Source organism: Homalodisca vitripennis, unplaced genomic scaffold, assembly GCF_021130785.1.
Source record: "Homalodisca vitripennis isolate AUS2020 unplaced genomic scaffold, UT_GWSS_2.1 ScUCBcl_6941;HRSCAF=14398, whole genome shotgun sequence".
In the NCBI taxonomy this organism is placed as follows: Eukaryota; Metazoa; Arthropoda; class Insecta; order Hemiptera; family Cicadellidae; genus Homalodisca; species Homalodisca vitripennis.
This window is the reverse complement of record NW_025783058.1, coordinates 26,551-50,893: the sequence shown is the minus strand read 5'-3', so window position 1 is coordinate 50,893 and position 24,343 is coordinate 26,551. Positions and strand designations below refer to the sequence as shown.

Genomic DNA, 24,343 nt, shown 5'->3' with positions numbered 1-24,343 from the left:
TTATAATGGCGATCATAGTTTTTTCTTAAAATTTCTTTTTTGCAGAACGGACATGATATTTTATCGCGCTCCATTTATATAGAAAAAATGTATTTATCTTAATGGTGATTGTAAACCAACGATTGTGCCTCTCACGGCGTGATATCACTAACGGATATGACGCGGGCGAAGCGATTATCGTGATGGTCGGTCTGTAGTGACTGTCATTGATACTGCGCATTCTTTCGGAACTAAAATGTCGGTAATGCAGATTGCTTTAAAGAATAAAAATTGTGTTTCAGTTAACTATTATAACATTTTCTTTTTTTAAATGTCAGATAATTTTACCTATTTTAAATATGTGTACATTTTGTTACTTGTAATTTTCAAATTATATTTTTAAACTATTTTCTTAAATTTTACTTCTCGATTGGATGTTGTAGTTTCTTGCTCAGTATATATGACCGCGAATTCGGTTTGGTCGATTAGGAAGTTTACTTCTGAACTGTTTCAATGCGAGTGGCCATAGCGGAGAAACACCAAGTTCAGAAGTATTCAGTACGTATTCCGGAACCATTTCTCTATCCGTATCTCGCTCTTCTCTCTCTCTCTCTAGCCTGAATATAGATCCTAGCCTATAAACGGCAGAAGTGATCGTGTCATAGGCATAAAAAGAGAGGGAGAGAGAAAGAGAAAGAGGGAGGAGAAAAGGTCGACCGAGAAATGGTTTTGCACTTTTTGACTTTGAATTTTTTCTATCTGCGAAGATTTTTCGTTTATTCGTAGCAGATTTGACAACATTTCCAATATATTTTACATTAAAACAGCTTAAGAAAGTAGAAGCAAACAGCTATAGATTCGGTAATTTTTCATTCGTGGTTTACAGATTCGTTTATTGTCCTTTAAACAGTATTTTCCATTGATTTTCTGTTGGCTCCAAAAGTGGTCTAGAATCGGCATATTCTTACCTACCTATATATATATATATATATATATATATATATATTATATATATATATATATATACAGAATAAGTATAGATGTATATGTATGTATGTATTTTGCAGTGCTGAAAATTTGAACGCTGTATGAGAGTTTGAATTAATATTTTATAACTTAGGCCTACTAACTATTTATGGATAAGAAAATTAACTTAAACGTCTGTAATCACTTTTCAATAGTATCCCAAATTTTCAAATCTGTATGGTCAAGAAATATAAATACAAAACTTGTTTTTGATGTCATTTTATTACGAAATAAGTATAAAACGTCCGTGAAGCTGGAAATACAAACAGACTTGAAACCATAAAATTGGACAATTATGAACCATGTTGGAAGAAAACATTCATATTTTCTTGTTTTGACTTGTTTCTATGTCTTGAGGAACTGTCTTGATTTCGTTAGTAGCTGCAGCGATGTCGCTGTCGGCAACGAAGAAAAAGAAAACGCCAACGAGAGCCATCGTTGACAGGATCGCTGCTTGAACGTGCAGTCCGATGTGGCTACATCCGTAGAAACTGGTAGCAATGGCGGAAGCCTGCAAATTCATTCACGTTACGTACACTTTGAAATATTTTGGTAATTTTACTGTGAATAAAAGAAACTGAAAATTGTAATAGCACATGTGTTTTCGATGCTATTACAAAAACACAGTAAAGCACATCAAACACAATGAAACATATAAATATGCAAGATAGAATTGCAAATCATTTTTAAGATTGCATCTATATCATACCTTGGGTCAATAATTGACATCAGAATTCACTCGTAGTTTAGTATCCATAGAACGGGCCCACAACATTACATTTATTTCCTGCAATAATATTTTTTCAAAACTAACGTAAACTTACGGTTAAACATTTTTGTGGACCTTTGAATACTTAATTGCAATATTTGTATGATTATATTTTTAAAGCTAACTTAGTAAAACACTGTTTGAATTTATTTTTTATTTAATTAAAGTAGAGATATGGTTTACATTAAAACTTATAATTACGTAGGAACAATTAAGAAATAATAATAGTAGCTTATTAAATTTTTGTTAATCATGTTTGTCCGATGCCTCAGCTAGTATTAAATAACTTTTACTGGTCAATAAATCACAAAATTCTTTCTTTGACTGTTAAAAAAACAGGGCTTTTGCAATATTAGCCATTATTCAGTAACACTAAGTTCCTAGATCTGAAATCTGATCTCTTTCTCGGGTGAATAACTAACCTAACACATAACTACAATTTAGGAATTATAACTACCATGTTGAGTGGCAACTCCACTAACTCTAAAATATGCACTTAAAAAAGCACATCAAGTTTAACACGTTATTTGTATATCATATTTAGATTTGAATTTTGTTTAAATACAAAAATAAATATAGGTTTTGGTTCTACCTCTATAGAACAAAGTGGTCTTACCTTGATGACCTTGTAAAAGGCACATGCCTCGGCGCTACTCTCTCGAAATAGTTCGGCAATGATGGAGAAGATTTGAGTGTTTTAAACAAGAATCACCAAAGGTCAGAAGTAGACTTCCTATCATGGCCAGCGTTACACTGAAACAGTACTCAGAGTGATTTAAAGTATAGGAAAATGTCTAGCAAAGAACTATTTTTAAGGTGATTGACACTAATAATTTAATTATATCATATTTCTTTTACTCCTGAATTTGCAAGATTTACGTGTTACAACAATAGGATCATGATGTTTCTTGAACTGTCTCTGCTCTCTTCTACAGTTGTTAAATATTATAAGTTTAAGAATACAATAAATCATACGGCTAAAACAAAACAGTAAACAGACTAAAACTTATTCAACAACAGATTTCAAAATCACAAAGATATCCTGCCCCCAAAATCGAAAAGTGCACACCTAGACTATGGTTGTACAGATAATGACGAACTGACCTGATAAAATAAACTTTAAAATCTTCCAATTCAATATTGAAAAATAAATTATGAATATATAATATTACTATAGGAAGGAATAAAACGAGACATGCAAACCCAAATAGCTATACACAACAAAAACTTCATTAGGACAAACAAGGAAATCATTGTTGCACTATAACACTATGGCAAAAGAGTTTAACATCTTTCTTGACCTGACAGAGAAGAGAAGGATGTCGATTCTGAAACGCAAAATTCTTCATTGCGTAAAATAGAACTCCTCTACATCATTGTCTAAAAGTATTCCCAGTTCCGAAAATGTTCTCCTCTAAGTACTTCAACTGACTACTGGCATTGTTTCACAGATGGTTTGGGTAGTAATAGGAGTATTTGCACTGCAAAGTAAGTGAACCCAACTCCAATTAAAATAACCTTTATTTATCTATAACGATATTTTTAATTTTTACTAGCAAAAATACTAACATTTTTATCCTTTTATTGCAGAACCAATACAGTAAGACAACTATGATATTACTATCAAATCCTAGTATTTGATGTTACTATTATGGAAAATGTCTATTACTTTGCTATTAGATATCAAGAAAAAGTAATTTTACCTCGGAGTTATGAGACTCAGTTGATCAGTGTCGCCAAACACCGCAGTGTCTGGTAGGTTGATGAATGTGATAAGATAAGCCAACAGCTGGCCCGAGCAGCCGATCAGGACTATTGATCTCCGAGCATATCTGTGTCTTCTGATGCATTTGGAGAACACAATGGGGCACAATCCACCTAAAGTGGATAAAAGTCATAATTAAATAACTTTTCTGACTTTTACTTGATATTTATATTATTTATATAGTGTTAAGGGACTACTAATCCAAGCGATTGATTTGTTTGCACCACAACTTACAGCTGCTTCTTTTGCATAAGCAATTCTTTCATTATTCTATTTCAACTTTATATAATTATAATTTGATAATAGCGCAGTGTAATGGTTATCGTGGGTGCTAATTGGAAGGTGGCCGCTGAGCGATCCTGTCCGTGCCAGCAGTCCGCCTGGCCGGCCATTGATGGTGGTTCAGAAATCATCTTTAAGCAAGTAGTCCTCAGGTTAGTTGTCAGAAAGGTCTCCTTATCCCTAACTTCGCCTCATGAAATGCGATATTTTTACCTGTCCTTTACTTCGAGCAGCTCGGATCGTTTGCGCAACTTCTATCACAGATAATAATAAAGTTGTTACAGGTTATTAACCTAAATTACAGACTGTTAGTTTTCCCTGCTTTGAATAGACAACAGAAATTTTTAACCTAAAATCTGAAAAGTGGCTCCAAATTCAAATAGAGGAATTTTAATTGCAGTAATATTACTTACAGGGACGGGGCAAAGGGGCAGTCGCGTTTCCCGGGTGGAAAGATATGTGACGGCAAAACAAAAAAAGTTAAAATATAATGTCACAAACCATTGATATTTTTACAAACTCTTCCGAATGGAAAAAGTAATAGACCTTAGCTGTATTACAGTGTCAGTATCAATACGGTTTCCTGTGTACCCTGTAGGTTATTTTCGTATCTCATACACGTGTCACAGTCAAAAATATCAGTTTGAACTAAAGAAGAGGGACTTTTGAAATAGAAAAACTCGAATGATAACTAACTAAAGTAAAATGTGTTTTAAACACCACCGTTAATCCAATTCATTTTAATGTAGTCTTATGGTTATGGCGACGTGTTAAGCCTAAAAACATATACTAAGGAACTAAATACAATTAAACATACGCAAAATCCAACTGTTTCCATATAATATGGTCAATAAATTGGCGAATAAACACAATGAAAATGACAAAATAGACGTGAACACGTTCAATAAGAAAAATGTGTACCGTATGTATTGAAATAACCACTCTGCACAAAATACTATTGCTAATGAATTAAAAAAATATGACATAAATATTTAAAACAACTAACAAATCAAAAAGCAGGTATGTGACTTACTGTAGATTGGTCTGTATAAAGTAAATTGCAACAACTGCCCATACATTACATAGGACAAACCGGTTGTTCTTTCAAACAAATATTGTACAAGGAACACTATACCAATTTAAAATTAAATAAACAAAGGTCTACTCGCCCAACGTATATTTCATAAAAAAAATGCAACATGAATGATATAGAAAATGGCCTAAAACATTGGAAGAATACGAAATGTATGCAGGTTTTTAAAGTAACTGTGGTATCAACCTGTTGAATGAACAACTAAAATACAAATCTAATATCATCTTTAACATTTTTATCAACAGTGGAGAGGTCAGTGCCGTTGTCAGACCAACTGATAGGAACATATAACTCCACAAGAGGGGATAAAGCCATCCACCACCATGGCTACAAAGGTCTGACGATAAAGGTTGACCTTCGAAACATGTTACCATAACCATAAGACCACATGAAATTGGATTGAATTGTCGGTAGGATATATAAAACGTATTTTATTTTAATCATTAAAATCGATCCTGACTAACTAGAAACAATTATAAAATAGCAGAACACGAAAAGTCTTCAGACTATTAGATGTATTTCTGTTCGTGGACATCCATAAGGTATTCTTTTGGATTCGCTGGCCTTGATAAAGAGCTTTAGGATCAAATTATTCAAGAACATTAACACTGAAAGACAGTACTATATTGCAATGTAGATTTAGTTCTCTTTTTAGCTGAACAATGGAATGAGTTTTAGGGATAGTAAAAAGGTTTGCGATGTTAGTGACCACACTGTTGTCAATTTTTGAATACTATTGACCTCTTGTGTCCCTATATAGTATTCTTAAAACATTACATTGACTAAGCATACTTTTCCTCACAGCGTTCAAGACTAATTTCTTAAAATGGTTGTCATAAAATCCGACAAACTAAATTGAAGAAATTTAGGAATCTAAATGTATTTCTTTCTTTGATGTTTGACACTATGCCAGACATTAGTTTACCCATAGTTCTCTAAGTAAAATCAAACTCTCCAGAAGTAATAGAAAGTTTCGTATATTTTTGCTGTGATTTTTAAAACAGGCGAAGATGGGAATATATAAAGGATTATAGTAGAGACTTCTTCAGGAAAACGATTTAGTATATTTTTAACCACGTGCTGCACAATCGTTGATTTTAGTAGGATCTCATGCAGTTGCTGCTAATACTCACGTCAAAAGTTAATTTTGGTATGCTTAACAATATTTATGAATGTTTCTTTACTCAACTTCAAGGTGAGCATTCGTAAGAAAGATGTACCACTTAATTTGTAGGCTACAAGCAAGACAAGGTGGTCTGCAAAGTCATTCAAGGTTGTTTACAAACAACCATTATACAGGCTTTCATCGAAGGACCTATGATCTCAATGAATTTTTCAAAATACCATTCATCATTTGAGGATATTACTCTTGTCAAGTTCATAACTTACATGAACGGTGTTTATGTAGTTTTCAGGGTAGAGAAAAGAGAGATAAAAGTGCCTAATGAGATTAGAAGGTGAAGTCAACAAGTCACAAGTTGGAGACTAGAATGTCTCTCTTTGAAGACATTTAAGAGGATAACAATAAAAATAAGTAACATATTCGTGACTCTGGGAAATATAAATATGAATTGGATTCTGAAACAATGCTTAAATTCATGAAATGGAAGTAAAAAGGAAAAATTTATGTTTGTAATTGAAAGTTTTAGTATTATTTATTCGTAATAGAGCAACATTTTAAGGATGACACATCCCTATCAATGTTCACTATTATTTAAAAACGTTAAATTCAAGGAGCTTAACCATACATTCCACTGATTTAAATTTATACACTGACGATGTTCCTAACCATTCCATTGTCAGTTAACTCTGGAGAAAGAAGTTTAAGCTTTATAATACAATACCTGAGAATTTTAAGAAGGCAGGAAGCGAAAACTAACATTATTATAATATCAATCGAATATAAAATAACTGCTCTGATCAATTACAATAAAACCATAACACTTTTATGTCAAATAAATTTCGCAAAACGTTAGTCAGAAAAACTGAGATAATAAAATTGTACCTTAGTTTTTATGATATTTGCTATATACGTATCTATCACTTGTATGATGAAAATACAGTAGATGTTTTAATATTTATCTACTTTTTAATTCTTAAAAAATGCTAGAATTTTCAAAAGAGTTGAGATAAAAATATAGATCAGTTCGCAATAATTATTGTTCTCTTTAGTATCCTAATGTTTTCATAAGCTAAAACCTTAAGTTTAATGTAGTAGTTGAAATGGCGTGATCTTTTACCCCCCTACAGAAACCCATAGTTCCAGGCTTAATTTATAATATTATTCTAACAACTTATTATTAGTAATGTGAATAGGATTACTGTTCAAATATTTTCTTTTATTAAAGGTTTATACTGTTACTAGTAGGTTAAAAGTATTTGTGAAATATTTCAATATTTTCAGATCAGTTGTATTAAATATGTTTGCCACGAGGAAATTTGTGTCTTGAGTCTCTACTAAATAGAGACTGAACTATTCACTCTAAATTAATTCAGAGATGAATTTATTGCGTTTTTGTAGTCTTTTAGATCAGGAATAAACGTGGAGCTATCCATGGTTCATTCGAACGTAACATATTTATTTACTCATTAAAGCAAATTACTTTATGCATATTTATTCAAGCGAATAATTATTGGTTTGCTTTGAACGATGATTCATGGAGCTCTTGGTAGTGAATATACTCTATCGAGTACTTTTCATGAATGTATTGCAACAAATACTTTTATTTAGATGTCCTCAATTGCATTACAAATTAAATTCAAACTACTCGCAATCCGAGATCTATTTCTCGTTGCTCTGGTTAAAAAATAGTCACCATTTTGTATCAGTGAGAAATAGCTACGCATGAAAACCAGTTAAGGGCCAATTATATTAAATATTCAATTGCTAATCGTAAAACTTACCAATTAGACTGCCGATACTCATTACGATGCCACTAAGTGCCACCAACTCCTTGCCGTAATTCCCAAATGCCAAAGTGAATCCAATACTCGGACTATATATTCCTTCTCCAAATGCTTGTTGCAAACCTGCAAACAAAGTTAATTTATTGTGATTTTCTCAGAATCAGAAAATAACGTCAGTAGAAACACAATTATATGAATAACGATTTGAGAGAGCTACAATATACATCAATGTCCTCCTCAGACTAACCAATAAACTCATGTACAAGAATATTATAATCAGTTTCGTATAATTCTTTTATTTTTTCAGATTTTGCCATTTATATGACTGGCGTCAATTTATACTATTTAACCTTTTAAAAACCATGTTACACACGACCCAAAACAAGAGTTAGAGCAGCTAGTAAAATCACTTCTTAGACTAGCTTGTCTCATTAATAATTAACCCTTTATATTACAAATATCTTTGCATGGGTAACCATCGCGACTATTAGTAAATAGCGGAATAAATATTGTATTTTTTACTGAGTACAATCATATGACATTTAAACATACTAACACATGTCGCTTATTCATACATTAAAACGAAAAATAATAGCATAAAAAATCAATTTTAAAATTCTATGACAAGATTTGATTTCAGCGCACACTTGAGTTGTAGTAAGCTCCCACTTCACTGTAACTTGAAACACTTATATTGAACCTAACTCAATCAGAAAAATGTGAATATATCATATGGCAAGCTTTTTCAAGTAACATAATCTGTACAATTTTAAACTTAATGTTCAAAATTTGAATTTGGCCGAGCGTTGAAGCCTGTCACTTAGTAGGCTGACGCAATTTCTCTTTTGTCTGTCGAAGAAATTAAAATGATGTTTTCTGTATAACTTATGTCTGTCTATCTGACTACGGGAATTCTCGAGAATGAAGTGAACTTGAACTTCTGCACGCAACTTAATCGAAGCCTGTTATGCGACACGTGGTCTAACGTATGATTGCCGTGCTTTATAAACTATTATAAAAGTGAAACAAATATGTCCGGCTTATTAACATCAGTGTTTTTATTACAAATGCTCAAACTGCCCTTATCGACGATCTGGCAGTATGTTTTCAAATCTTGATGTGGAAGTTGGATGGAATCCTGCGAAACTTTGAATTTCTTGACTGAACTCTCCACGTTGCATTTAATGCGATAATTTTGAGTTAGAGGGTCAAATTTACCGTCAAGATGAGGGGATGGCAATGGGTTGTCTACTGTCTCCTATTTTCGCTAATATCTTTATGGAGGGATTTGAGCAAAAAGCTTTGGCTTTAGCTCAGTTCAAACAAAGAGTTGGTGGAGTTATTTGGATGATAACTTTGTTGTTTTTCTTCATGGAGACAATGAATTGAATGAGTTTTTTAATCACATTAATAGTATTTCTCCTTCCATCCGCCTCACAATGGAAGTACAAAACAAGCCTCCTTTTTTAGATATGTGCATATTAAGAGATAGGGATGTCCTTAAGACAACTGTTTTTGGAAAGAAAACACTCACAGGAAAATATTTTAAATTACCAATCAAACCATCAAAAATCTGTCAAAGTAGTAGCCTACTCGTTGTTTGATAGAGCAAAGACCTTGTGCTCAGATAAATATGGATTAAAAGAGTAATTTAAGAAAACTGAATAGAATGCTAGATGTAATTGATGCCCTCAATCAGTAATAAATAAGTGCAAACGAACAAAAAAACATTTCCTGAATCAGTAAATCAGAATAGTGATAAATTATAGTTTATTTTAATCCCTTATGTGTCGGGATTATCGGATACAATTAGAAGAGTAGGTAGAAAGTATACATTAGAACCGCTTTTAAAACAATAACTCTTAAGTTTCAAATAAGTCTCATACTAAACCAAAAAATGGCACTCAGGATTCCAAAACTGTGTTTGCAGTATAAAATTTAGCTGCGTATATAATAGACGAGACAAAGAAGACATTACAAGTACGGATAAAAGAGCACAAAGCAAACACGAGAGAGGGACACTTTAACAGAAAAATGAAAAATTTCACATTATTGTTGGTCCGAAGACCATCATATAAATTGAGATGAATCCAACATAATATATCGGGAATCTCATTTCTTTAAAAGGAAACTAAGAAGGAGGCCTTATAAATTTATGGAGACCAACCAATCAGTCAACCATCAATAGAGACTAGGCCGATTTCGTTACCAATGCTGAAGAACTAAAAAGAAAACCAAAAGTGTCAAATATATTACAATTTCTAATAAACAATCTGGAGTCACAGTCTAGTTTTAAGAAGTTCATCTAGCATGAAACAATAATAAAAAAAGGCCCACTAATGTTCCCTCCTTTTTGCCGCCATCTTGTATCTGCCGAGACGATTACTATTTGCTATCCAATTCAATTCAATGTTTTATTGCATAAAGCAGTGGTTAATTTCAGTGGGAACGCAAGGGAACGGCGTTCCCTTACCTCCCAAGAGTGCCGGAACGCAAGGGAACGCTTTTAAAACTACGAGTACAAGTTTTAGTTTAAAAAAATTGTAGGTAGGATCAATATTATGCTATGCTTTGTTTGCGAGTGACTCGTAAGCAGATAGTAAGCGCCCGTACAAGCAGTTGTGAGCTCTGCTGTGATGAGTCTTGCACGGAATCAGGCAGGAGGAAGGTGACGGGCGAGTCATCCTAGTTCGCGCATGCGCGGCTGCGCCTCTCAATAACAAAGCAATACCCACCCCACCCCCTTCCTTTCCCCCTCCATTCCTTCACCGCGCCACCGCCCCAGTGATCACAAGTGTGTTGACTAGTTGACTTGACCTTGGTGTGTTTCGCGTTTAAGTTACAAGTTGCATCGCATCCCATCACGCTTAAGTTCGTTTTTGAGGTGCAGGTCGTTGATTGTGTTCGTGTTTATGCTTATTAGTGCTGGTGCAGCTAAATAGTTTCCTAATTGACTATGACTACCAGAAAAATTGTTGATTTCTTTAAACCTAACCCTAAGAAACAAAAAGGTTATGCGAATAATGAGAACTGCAGTTCGGAAGCATTGACTACAACTTCAATTGTTGATCAAGATAAAAAAGAAGACGCAATCGGGATCAATGAGGATAATTGCGATTACCATTCCCCTTCGACTTCCTCGTCGGTCAAAATAGTATCCAGGTTGGTGGGTTTGGGATCTGATGCAGACGAAGCTAAGGTTAGTAATGAAAATAATGATTTTGTTAATAGGGGTGAACAGCCAGTTTGTTGGTCTGAAGAACAAATTGTTGAATTTAAAGCTAAAAATCCATGGTTAATTGTGAACAGAGAACTAGGTTGCAACGTTTGCCGTAGTGTGAGTACTCTAGGTGCAGAGAAAACGAAGGGCCTAAAGATTAGCGAAGAGTGGGTTTTAGGAACTGTTACCGCTTATGGAAACAATAAAAAAGACCAGCAATCCTCTCTTAGGAAAAAGATATTTTTACACCGTGGGTCTCGAGCTCATTCTTTAGCTGAAAAAATACTCATTGAAGCTAAGAAAGATACAATGAAAAAAGCTGTTGCTTCTATGCATAAAGAGCAGCAGATTGTAACTGAGCGCATTTTCCGCACGGCTTATAAGCAAGCTAAACTAAATAGGCCATTTTTTGAGTTTGAAACTGAAATTGATCTTCAAATAATGAATGGCTTAGATATGGGGCGAATCCTACATTCAAATGTTGCTTGCTCCAATATAATTCATCATATTTCTGATGAAATGAAATCAGACTTGATAAATGGCCTAATCAAGTCAGACTCTAAATTTTCCCTGCTTTTGGATGAAGCCACTTCAGTTTCAAACAAAAATGCTTTGGTGGTTTATATCAGAACTGTTCTAAAGGGAATGCAAAACCCTATGACAGTGTTCTTAACACTTTTTGAGCTAAATAGCACAACATCAGTTGGTATATTACAAGAACTTTTAAATCAGTTACAAGCATTAGGTCTAAGCTTTGAATTCATGAAAGACCATATGATTGCTTTAACTTGTGATGGTGCTTCAGTGCTACTAGGCAAGAAATCTGGCCTTGCTATACAGCTTACTGAAACGTTCCCCAACTTGTTCATTTGGCATTGTTTGAACCATCGTTTAGAGCTTGCCGTGCACGATTCCATAGAAGAAGTAGCTGGAATCAATCATTTTAAGATATTCATGGATAAAATTAGAAACATGTTTAGTTGTTCACCGAAAAACAGCAGGGAGTTGGCAGAAGTTGCTAAAGGACTAGAGGAGCAAATGTTGAAAATCGGCCGTGTTTTAGATACTCGTTGGGTAGCCTCCAGCTTAATGGCGGTGAAAGCAGTTTGGACAGATTTTAAAGCTTTGTACAATCATTTCATTGAAGCATATGAAGACAAACAAAGGGACTCGAAGCAACGTTCAACTTACAAAGGGCTTTGTAGTACATTATCTTCTACAAATTTTGTACACAACCTGGCATTGATGTTCGATGCTCTAGAAGAGTTATCGGATTTGTCCTTACAGCTTCAAAAATCAAGCCTCAACCTTATCCAAGCCCACAGTGATGTAACACTGTTAATCAAAGTGTTTGAAAACCGAGTTGAAAACATGGGTAGACGTCAGTGGAAGCTAAAATTGCTATTGACGATTTGATGTTTCAAGATGTTAAACTTTGTGTAAGATCCAAGATACCCAGTATTCCAGAAAAACAGTTCTATCGGAGCCTCGCTAACAACTTGACTTCAAGGTTGCTATCATCATCTTCAAATGCGGCTGAACACTACACCAAAATCATGAATGACATCAAAGTGATCCACCCCATGTATTGGCCAAAAGACTTATCCATCACCTACGGAGAATGTGAGATCCAGCGAATCTGCGATAGATTTAAGATTAGCAGCTCTCAGGATATAATTAGAGACTTCAGACACTTCAAGCAGGGACTGAAGCCTATGTTAAGTGGAGAGAAACCTACTATTCTAGAGCAACCGCCGTCGTTTAAGAAACTGATTTCCATCATAAATAGTATTAAGTATTGCAGTTTCTAGTGCTGAATGTGAACGTGGGTTTTCTGCAATGAATCTAATTATGTCTCCTCTTAGATCTTCACTCTACATTAGCACTGTTTGCGATTTATTGCGGATCAGGCTCCTAGGACCTCCTGTGGCTAGATACAATCCGAGCGACACGTCAAAACCTGGCTGGCGAAGGGACACCATTCTGCACTTGACACCAAGTCAAAACAACGAGGGCAGAAAACTTACCATGAAGACAGCATTGCATTGTGGGAACTTTTTTCCTAAATCTGTTTTTTAAATATCTTTTAGAATTTCAGAACATTAAGTTTTCATTAAAATAACTAGCCTATGCCTAACTTATAGTTGTGTTCTGAACTCAAGTTTCTGAGTTCTTTTTTGTACTTACAGTTAGTTTTGTGTATTGTTGTTTTGTTTCTTTTGTAGTTTTCACTTTAAAATATTAACAAACAACTAAAACTAAGTTTACCAACAGTCTTGGCATTGCCTTACAATATTATACTACAAATCCGTACATATTTGTTATAATAACTAATCTATCTATATATATAAAAATGAATGTTTGTATGTTTGTCCTTTATGGAATCGTGAACTATTGGACCGATCATGATGAAAATTTGTACGTATATGTATTTTTCCACGGAGAAGGTTTATAAGCTATGCCCATCCCTTTCCCGATTCAGGATTCCGCCCCACTGGTTACAGAAATACCCATAAGAAATGCATTGCAGCAAACATATGTTAACGTCTTTTCAAATTTTTAATCAGCTGTTCTTTGTAAACATATATTACACTTATAGTTTTAAAGCATAGAGTAAGCTTAAGAGAAACGACAAATTTTGTTTAAACTGTTTTTGCAATCACTGTTAAACATAGACTTTACTATCCAGATAATACAATTCAAATTTGACGTAAAAATTCACCTTTAACTGCAATATTTATTTAATATAAACCATGCTCATGCTTGATCAGAAGAGTAATGCAGATATCATAATTACTATCTTACGTTGGCTACAAATATAAAGAATGTTATAAAATCAACCTTAGTTGTTTTTTTTGACAGAAGTATGGTTCTCAAAACTCCGTGTGTACATATTCTCTCGATCGAGACAACAAAGCAAGCTCAATCGTGGCATCGGAGATATAACTAATTTAATCTAAAATTTATTATAGTAAAAAAAAAATTTACTAAGTAATATAAGGACTTCGGTTCTTAAGATTTGCGTGCGAAGCCGTGGGTAACAGCTAGATAGAGGCAGGAATATGGTACATACCTTCATAATACGCCCAAGAGGCTCACGATGGAACGACTATCAATTATCTCAGCAATGTTTAGAATGTGATAGAAAAAGAATAAGTGAATATAGTGTACTGTTTTCAACGGGAAATTGCGTGCGAAGCCGCGGGCAACTTTTGCAAAAAATTATTGAAATGCGCAGCAAAGCGCGCCGGGCCCGCTAGTAAGCAAATAAAATAATCAACCTTAACTTTTTAAAACTACACTAAATTTTAAAAAATGAAACCGTGTTACTCCACTCTGTGTGTCATTTATTTTGTGTGTAATTAAACGCTTCCTTTTCCTTTCCAAGAAGTTGGTTTATTTTGAATGTATTAATATTGTTTTGTACCCATAAGGTATGCAATTTTTTTGTAAAATATGCAAACTTGTAAAAAAGCTGTTATATTAACAAACATCCATTTACATATTAATATGTATTATTATTACTACTGTAATGTGTATAAATAAAACTGTGAATAAGGCTCAATTTGTTTTTATTTTACCATTCATTAAAAAATTAATATTGGCGAGCTTCATTGATTCAAACAAAATGGTCAATGAAATCAAACCAAATATTTCTGGGAAATTTAAAGTAGGGAACAAGGTGTTTTTATTTTCTTACATCCTAATCAAGCACCTTAAAGAAAATAAACAGCATTAAAATATCACTTGGTATTTTATAAAAATGAATGTATTATTATGTCTGGGTGGCCTAAAAACAAAGGTTTACAGTTATAATTTCAAAAGTTTTCCTGGGTGAGGGCCCCCCTCCTTCCTGGGGTGTATTCCATACCCACCGGTCTGAGCTTCCCGCTTTAAGAGTTCCCACACCTAAAATTTTAGAAATTAAGCACTGGCATAAAGGAAAATATAAATTGCATCGCAATCGTCATAACATTTAAAAGCTAAATTTTTGCATTCATAAATTACAGTGGTTCTCATTCAGACATTTTTCATTCACAGTTTCAGACAGTTTTTCATTCACCCAAATTCTCATTCATTAAATAATTTTCCCACTCTAATCACATGGTCAGCCAATTAGGTGTTCTCCAATCGTTTGCCACGAACCTGTCTGTACTATAAAAAACTGCCGAGATCAGCGCGGTTTTCAGACGATTTTGAAATGCTTTAGGCATTGTGGAAATTTTATCGAATTTGGCAATTTGTTGACGAATTGAGCTCCTGCCTGCGAATGCAACCGTTCATAAGCCACCGTCCTGTGTCTTCCAGTACGGTAGTTATTCCTGCCTCTAGTGTCATAAGAGCGTACGTCACTACCTCTTATGACCTTGCATTTTGATTTGAAAAAAGATATGTTTCCAGAATATAGAGTCAGGGAAGCGTCAACAGTTTGAGATTTTTGAATACTGGTTTGCATGATTCTCTGTGTTGAAGTTTTGCAATTATTCTAACTGCTTTATTCTGCAGGGTGAACATTCTATGAAAATGTATGTTTGCACAACCTCCCCACAAGATCATTCCGTATGAGATATGTTGGTAGATCATTTCAAAATACGCAGTCATAAGAACCTGAATTGGGCAGTATTTGGAAAGCTGTCTCAAAACATAAATGCCTGAAGACAGTTTTGAACAGACATTGTCGACGTGAGAATTCCATGTCAGCCCTCTATCAAGGTATATCCTAAGGAACTTATTCGAGAGGCGTGATCGACTTAAGTTTCATCCAACATGACTGTTGGATTCCAATTTGAGTCCGTATTTCTCAATCAGAATTTGAGGAAAGTTGACTTTGATGGGTTTGTTTTGAGATTGAGCTCGTTGAAGTACTGGATTGTATTGTTGAGCTCTGTGAATGTCATAATTTCCAGTTCTGGGATTGATTTTGAATTCAAGCAGAGAGTCGTGTCATCTGCGTATTGGACGATTCACCCTTAATTAAGCGATTAATCAGCGTCATTGACATACAATAAGAAGAGAAGCGAACCTAGTATGGAACCTTGAGAGGCTCTACAGCTCAGGCACTACTCTCCCGATTGCATGTTTGAAAGTTTGACGAATTGTTTACTATTACTAAGATACGATATGAGCCGATCGAGAGGCACTCCCCGTACCCCGTAATATTCCAGATTTTTAGTCAAGGTGTAATGATCAACGCAGTCAAAAGCTTTTGATAAGTCTAGAAACACACTTAATGTGTCTCTTTAATCTTCAAGTCCATCTACTATCAAGACAACAACTGCGTCTAATCTTGACTTCCTACTTCGGAATCTGAATTGGTTTATTGATAGCAGTTTGTGACTCTCCAAAAAAAATTAGCGATCCGAATTAAGAAGGAATTTGCAAAACTTTACTGAAAGACGGCAAGATCGACATCGGGCAGTAATTTTGAACGGGACACGTGTCGGCTTTTTGGAAAATTGGGGTGACTTTTGCCATTTTGAGAGAGGAGGGAAAAGTTTCAAAGCGAAAAGAGAGATTAATAATTAGGTGTTCGAGTGGCTTCAGCAAATAATTTGAACACTGTTTTAGAAGCCACGTTGACACGTAATTCAAATCATTCGACTTTTTGGATTAAAATCTCTTATTTCTCTGGCAATTTCCTCCTCTGTGACCGGAGACAAAGCCATGGAGGCTGGTGGGCTCCGTACTAATGGGGGAACGACTGGATCTGACGCGGACTGAGTCCTTGGTCACCTACAACCTAAGCAAAGAATTTGTTGAATTCATTAGCGACCTCTGGTCAGTCGTAAGTTAATAAAGACCTATTGTGGCATGTATTCTGCAATTCGGTTTTAAGAATTAGTGCTGTGTGTAGTGTTTTATTAAGGGCATGTTTTAGAATTAGTGAAGTTGACACACAACATGGTAGTTGTGATTTCTGACTTATGCGAGTCACAACGTTCTGGTATTATTTGTTTATTTTAACCTAGTTTGTAATTATGTGTTAGGTTGGTTATTTACCTGAAGAAGAGATCAGATTGCAGACCTCGAAACATAGTTTTACTGACTTTTTTATTACTGAACAATGGCAAATGTCCGGAAAATCATGTTTCCTTCAGAATCCTTCCATGCATCGTCAATTTTTTCTTCAATTTAAGTAACAAGATTTTATAGTTATCGTTTTTTCTTTTTTTGTGTTAACTGACCTGTATAGATGAATGTGAATATAAGCCAAAGCATCTTGCGTGAGTTAAGGATAGCCCAAAACTTCTTCACTGTTTTTGTAGGACTGTAGCCCTCTGTTTTACAGTCACTGGAAGATTTAGGAAGAGCCATGAGTGATGCTACTGACATTATGTTTATTCCCACCAAGAAGGACAGCACTGTCCGTCTTGTAGACTGGTCAATATGCTGCTTTCCGTTGAACTTATAATAGACAAACAGGTTACCGTACAGACTCCTGTAATACAACAGGTTTCGTTAGTAGTTTCATGAATATTTCTTATCAGCTGAGATTTTACACATACAACTACGTTCTATTCTACATCGATGACAACTACCATCGATATATAATAGAACATCGATGGCAACTACTAGTGGTATGTTGAGAACTGTGTCAAAATATAAAATGAAGACTATAATAAATATTCGACAATAGCAATAATGATATTTTTGTGTTCCGTAATACATACGCCATGGTTCCTTCAATCCAAAGACAGAAGATAATGAGAAACCGGGCAGGATGGGAAAGATTGTTTAAATGGTTGCAGATTAAACCAAACTGCTGCTTACTGCATGTAAGTATTTGCTACCATACGTATAAAATGAGGTACTTAGGTCATTGTTAATTTTTCTTGATTAATTATTTTCAAATTATTGACGATTACATGTCGGCATACATGAAGTTTGCTATTAAATATAAGAATAATAACTGGTTAGGTTATAACTATTCCATTTGTAACGCATAAAAATGTAAATGTATTAACTGTCATTAGTTTGATACTTACGAAGTCCTAAATATTGTCCAGAAAATGCCCACATTTCTGGCCGTAGTTTGAGGTGAGGAGTTTTCTATCATGTACTGTCCCTGGGCTGGCCACAGACACCCACCAGATACCCCGCTTATAACGGCTCCCCCGTATATCATCCACTCATTCTCCACAATATATGGAATCATCCCAAGCCTGAAATCAAAGCATTGAAAAATTAACAATGGTCACAAATTATAGTTTACTAGCGGGCCCGGCGCGCTTTGCTGCGCATTTCAATAATTTTTTGCAAAAGTTGCCCGCGGCTTCGCACGCAATTTCCCGTTGAAAACAGTACACTATATTCACTTATTCTTTTTCTATCACATTCTAAACATTGCTGAGATAATTGATAGTCGTTCCATCGTGAGCCTCTTGGGCGTATTATGAAGGTATGTACCATATTCCTGCCTCTATCTAGCTGTTACCCACGGCTTCGCACGCAAATCTTAAGAACCGAAGTCCTTATATTACTTAGTAAATTTTTTTTTTACTATAATAAATTTTAGATTAAATTAGTTATATCTCCGATGCCACGATTGCGCTTGCTTTGTTGTCTCGATCGAGAGAATATGTACACACGGAGTTTTGAGAACCATACTTCTGTCAAAAAAAACAACTAAGGTTGATTTTATAACATTCTTTATATTTGTAGCCAACGTAAGATAGTAATTATGATATCTGCATTACTCTTCTGATCAAGCATGAGCATGGTTTATATTAAATAAATATTGCAGTTAAAGGTGAATTTTTACGTCAAATTTGAATTGTATTATCTGGATAGTAAAGTCTATGTTTAACAGTGATTGCAAAAACAGTTTAAACAAAATTTGTCGTTTCTCTTAAGCTTACTCTATGCTTTAAAACTATAAGTGTAATATATGTTTACAAAGAACAGCTGATTAAAAATTTGAAAAGACGTTAACATATGTTTGCTGCAATGCATTTCTTATGGGTATTTCTGTAACCAGTGGGGCGGAATCCTGAATCGGGAAAGGGATGGGCATAGCTTATAAACCTTCTCCGTGGAAAAATACATATACGTACAAATTTTCATCATGATCGGTCCAATAGTTCACGATTCCATAAAGGACAAACATACAAACATTCATTTTTATATATATAGATGTAACCTATTGAAAGGACTAACTGAGAGAGAACTTTTATTTTGTATCGACGTTCTAGTCTTCAAAGCTTTATCAAGCTTAATATCGAACAGTCACTTTTCGCATAAACAGGATGTGTTATATCTTATACATCCATCCTGACCTTATTCTTTTCTCTTAGAACAAGAAGCTTATAAATTGCACTCAGTCCTGTAAGAACTTTAGCACTGCTTCCGGAGTGACAGGATATTCAGGATGGGTAAGGTTAGTTGAGTAGGGGCCGCCTCCTATCAAGATCCATGAGGAAGAATTAGGGCACTACATCTCAAAGTCATGTATCTCCGGAAGAAGGGGAGGCCAGCTCTGAATCAGCATCTCCAGTCAAAGCAGGCAGAGCATGGCACGCCCTTGTTGAAGTTAGCAAGAACCTCTGATAGTTAGGAAACAAACCCCACCAACTCCAACAGTCATCTCCCACAGTATATTAGACCTATCGAATTGCCCATGAACCCCAGAATCTCAACATTTAGGGTTAGTAATCCTCCTGTAAATCCATAAGGTTGCCCATGTTTAAATGGTTTTTGCTGTGATTCAGTGGTGGGTTCAACTATACAACTGGGTATAAACCAGCCAGAAGTGATCCCTGCTGGGTTATGACCTCCTGATTAGTAGTGATAGGGATTTCTACCTTCGGCGAATCCGAAAAAAGTGTGTTTTGTATTATAATTGCCCTGTCAAAATTTATTCTTTCCAAGAGTGAACCATAGAACTTCATACTGTTCCTGTATATCACAAGTAACATAGGTACTCGCTCTAACTTTTACCGAAGTTACCTTCTGTATGTTGAAATGCATTTAGTCGTGTAAATGAAGAAACTGGTATTGCAGAAAGTTCGACTAAACGAAATTATAGCATCAAATAACCAAGATTTCTAACAAATGAGACACATCTTATTTAGGCTGAAAAACCAGAAGTGTCCATGTCAACTACTATTTTCAATCAGATACAATAAAAAATAGTCTTGTTTGAGATTTTTTTGGTTCACACCAAGTTACTGTCGCATGGCATAAATGTGTACCCGGGTACAAGAAAAGTATGAATAGTTTCTTAAAAATTTCCAATATTCAACAAAACATAATCTATAATATATAAAAAATGAATGTTTGTGTGTTTGTCCTTTATGGAATCGTAAACTATTGGACCGATCATTATGAAAATTGTTATGTATATACATTTTTTCACGGAGAAGGTTTATATGTAACTCGCCACCAGGCTATAAAAGATAACAATTTTCAAAGCGCCTGCAAACTATAAACTGCAATTACGAGACAGTTACGAATATTATATAGCCAAAAACTAATTGAAGGCGCTAAGTTATGGTGTATATTTGACTTTAAGATAAAATTCTGGTTGAACAAAACTGGAGTGTTAGACCACTTTTTAATAAAGCACATGTAGCCATGTACGTGTACAATGGCTCTAAACATACACAGATTTTCTTGATCGGCGTTGAACCAGAAGTGCTCATACACGGGCAAAGTTTATGATAAGCGTGCGAAGCCGCGGAAAACAGTTAGTATGATATAAAAATTACCATATTCTTATTTTTTCCACTACAGGAACATGAAAAGAACTACAGTTTCTTTTTATCATCTGCCAAATTAGTGCCTAAAAGCATTTTATATACACAAGAACCAAATTCACAGAATGCACGAGAAGCTATGTTCTCTGGCCACATACAATAAGCACTTTATTACTGTTATATACGAGTACTTGAAACCCAAGGGTGTACACCTACAGCTAATTCAAATAGAATACTTTTTAAGTGGGTATTTTGGGCAGTGCCATTGCTTGTTCAAGATCATACGTAATGACACAGTATTCATAAAATAGACTTTAGATTGTCTTCAAGCTTCTGACAGTAGCCTATAAACCTTGATTTGCCTTTTTTTGATGTAGGCGTATGACATAAGAAATGTCATCTTTCTATTTAAACTTCCACTCATCATAAACTGAGCGTCCCTTAAGGGTAATTTAAACCCAATATTAAATTTGTTGTTGAAAATAGGCAGGTATTTTTCATATTTCACAGGCAGATCTATATCATCATCAGATCTGTTTTCAAGTACTTTAATGTAGAGTCGTAGAAATCAGTATTTTTGTGTGTCATTTCAAGATAAAGCCAACTTTTAAATACAACACAATTTAATTATTAAAAGCAATTTATAGTTGCAATGAAAGCCACGCCTTGCTATTTGATGTTTTTAGGGTTTACAAGTTTAAAACATCCTAAATTTTAAACTATTTCTTAAAATTTGAGAAGTGTTGCAAAATGATAAATTTAACATAATTTTAAACAGTACTTTTCCAGTAGCCCTGGATAAGAATTTAGATTTGCTACAATATGCTAGACATAAAAATTTTGCATTTTAAATTACCCAACCAATGAAATGAATTAAAACTTTTTTCGACACTTTTCAGTGAATAAGAGATCTTTAAAATGAGGTACGGCTCGACCTTACTTTACATTTGAAAATCTTTTAAAAAACATAACCCTAACCTTACCAAACTACCGTTTGAGGTATTTGTTAACAATTATTTCTCGAATTTTTAGGGTCGGAATATGGGGGTTTTCGTTCTCAGTTCAGCCACTATACGTCGCGGATGGGTGGTCTGCCTCACCCTGTATAGTACTTTGCCAATATGTTCGTAGTCTGGAGGGAAACAGTGTTTTGTAATTAGTATATTAATGCAAACTACTAAATAGTTTCATTTCAATAATGAACTAATGCCTTCAATCCCAAAATCTTTGCGAGCTTTTAAGTTCACAATGAGAGACTAGACAGTGTTACCCCGTGACCAGAGGGTTCAGATACTTGACTCTTACAAGTAGTGAAGAGCATTAGGTAACATTAAAGTTACTTACATGTACCCAACAGCAGCGACGATCATTGTTAACTTAGGTCCTATTGCGAGGTTGAGGTATGGACCAAACAACAGAGTGACTGCAAATGTTGAGTATATAACTCCTGTGACGGTATAGCCCTCTACTTCGAAGTCTGGATTGTCATCAGGGATGCTGGACACGATAGTTTTCTGTAATATACAGCACATTATTACAAAAATCAATTACATTCACAAGAAAATACTTCACAGACAGTATAACGCCTCTTCATCTCAAACACACTACTGTTAATTTGCCATAAAACAAAATGCTAGTCGTTATCAGTAGCCAGTAACCCAAAGATCTTTTTAAGTTATTTTATATCTATCTGTCATATAAATAATGAAGATGTATTAAAGAATCACAACACTCTCGATACCACCTAGGGTCCAGCTTCAGATTTCATACCAACTCTGTTATCGAATACTGTACACACCAGCATGCTCAACCTCTCTCCCCTCTATACAACCAATCTCTCTTTAATATGTTTTCCCTGGAATATTTAAAACTACCCATATTGTACCTGTTCAAGAAAATGGCCTACCCAAAGATATTAGAAATTATAAACCAATAACCATCGTGCCAAGGTGTTTTTGAGAGGATAGTACTTACTAAACTTGTTTTCAGGGTTAGAAATATGTTTGGGCCAACACGGTTTCTCAGGCAACATGTCTACATCCAAAAATATTTTATTATTCCAAACTTAAATAACTGAAGCCTTTCTCCGAAGACATCATGTAGATTCGATCGAATTGGGCTTTTTAAAGGCTTTTGGCCGAGTCTGCAATGCCTTCACGATTCATAAACTTAGGACTTGTGCCTTTAGGAAACAGAGTGATCTGTGCGGGCGTAAAACTCAGGTCAGATACAAGAAAGAATTATCCCGCAGGCGTCACACAAGGTCCACACTTCGGACCTATCTTGTTCAAAGTATATATCAATGATGTAGTTACTACCCTAAAATGCAATCATTTACTCTTCACGTACGGAGCTTTTCTTGCAAATCTCCACTGTGTATGATGCTGCGGTTCAGAATGATATCGACTTGGTTGTCTGTTCATTTGATGTAAACAGCAAACTATATAACTTAATGAATGTACTTGCATCATTGTCAACCACAATATAGGGCCAGTTTTATTCCAGTATTGTATCATGTTTTTGCAGTTCATGTTGAAACTTTAATCATTATGAAGTGCTGTCATTATACAAGTGGACTTTCTGTGCGGTTAAAAGATATTGTCAGTTTACTAGATGAGTAGAGCTTCAAAGTCTGTTACCAAAATATCTTGGTAGACCAAAGATGGATTGAATACCAAGGCAATTACATTAATAAGTCTAATTTATAACTGAATCTGAGTGTAAATACTAACTTTAGAGGCAGTATTTTTCACAACAACAATCGTCCTCTTAGCCATAGAGATATTTTTGTGTGGCACCGGGCGGTGACCTTCAAAGTGGTTAAGTGTGAGGTCTGTTAATGTAATCCTTGTGAATGATCATTGGAGCAGAAGGTCACACCGATCTGCTTAAGGCTCGAGTACTAGCCACCCTTCCTTCCTTGTGTGGGCATCTGTATATCATAGATATATTTCTTCGTCCTTTAGGTCAGCATGTCTCTCTCAATTGCTTTTAAGACTCAGGTTTTCTCGCATTTTATGTACTGGTGATCATGGTAGAAAGGAAGCCTTGGTGTTAAAGTAGATTTAGCTCTCAACAAAATTCAAGACACATAATAAAGACAGTATGTCTTGCTTTGTGTCTTCTTTGACATCGAAAGGAACTTTTTCACAATACTGGCATTCAGGATCGTGGTATCTTGGAACGGCTAAATCTGTTCACAGAAACGCGTAGCATGGTACTGTCTCCAGGGTAGTAAGTCTCTCCCTCTCTTGTGGACTCAAGTTCATTTTACAATATTGGTGTTTTAGCAGGACTGTACGCAGACTGTTTATTATTGAGACTAATACCAAGGTTTAGAGTTTAATACCAAGGTCAGTAAGAAAATAAATGGAAACCTGGATCTGATCAAGACTGAAAGGCGCCTGCTGGAATAAATTACCCCTTTGTTGCTGAAAGGCTTCGCAATTAAAGCAAAGGCTAAATCGCAAAATTACTCGCCCATAGTAATGACTTTAAGTGCATACCAGAATAATCCTGAAAGTATTTGACCACCCAGTCAAGAATAAAAGTTATAATGATCATTTTATAATGACTTCTTCGTATATTTCTAAAATCAGATACCCAA

The 24,343-nt window shown here is 34.9% G+C and overlaps 1 protein-coding gene across 1 annotated transcript in view; it reads right to left on the bottom strand.

Annotated features, from left to right (window-relative positions):
- Positions 1–1,208: 1,208 nt before the first annotated feature.
- Positions 1,209–24,343, bottom strand: part of LOC124374002 (UNC93-like protein MFSD11) — a gene marked incomplete at its 5' end in the record, with an annotated part of 44,922 nt that continues 21,787 nt past the window's right edge. The window contains 8 exon segments of the mRNA XM_046832308.1: positions 1,209–1,516; positions 2,391–2,471; positions 2,473–2,527; positions 3,478–3,652; positions 7,819–7,944; positions 17,227–17,480; positions 18,028–18,204; positions 22,081–22,250. Of these exon segments, the coding sequence (XP_046688264.1) occupies positions 1,325–1,516; positions 2,391–2,471; positions 2,473–2,527; positions 3,478–3,652; positions 7,819–7,944; positions 17,227–17,480; positions 18,028–18,204; positions 22,081–22,250 (1,230 nt within the window). The 3' untranslated portion in view covers positions 1,209–1,324.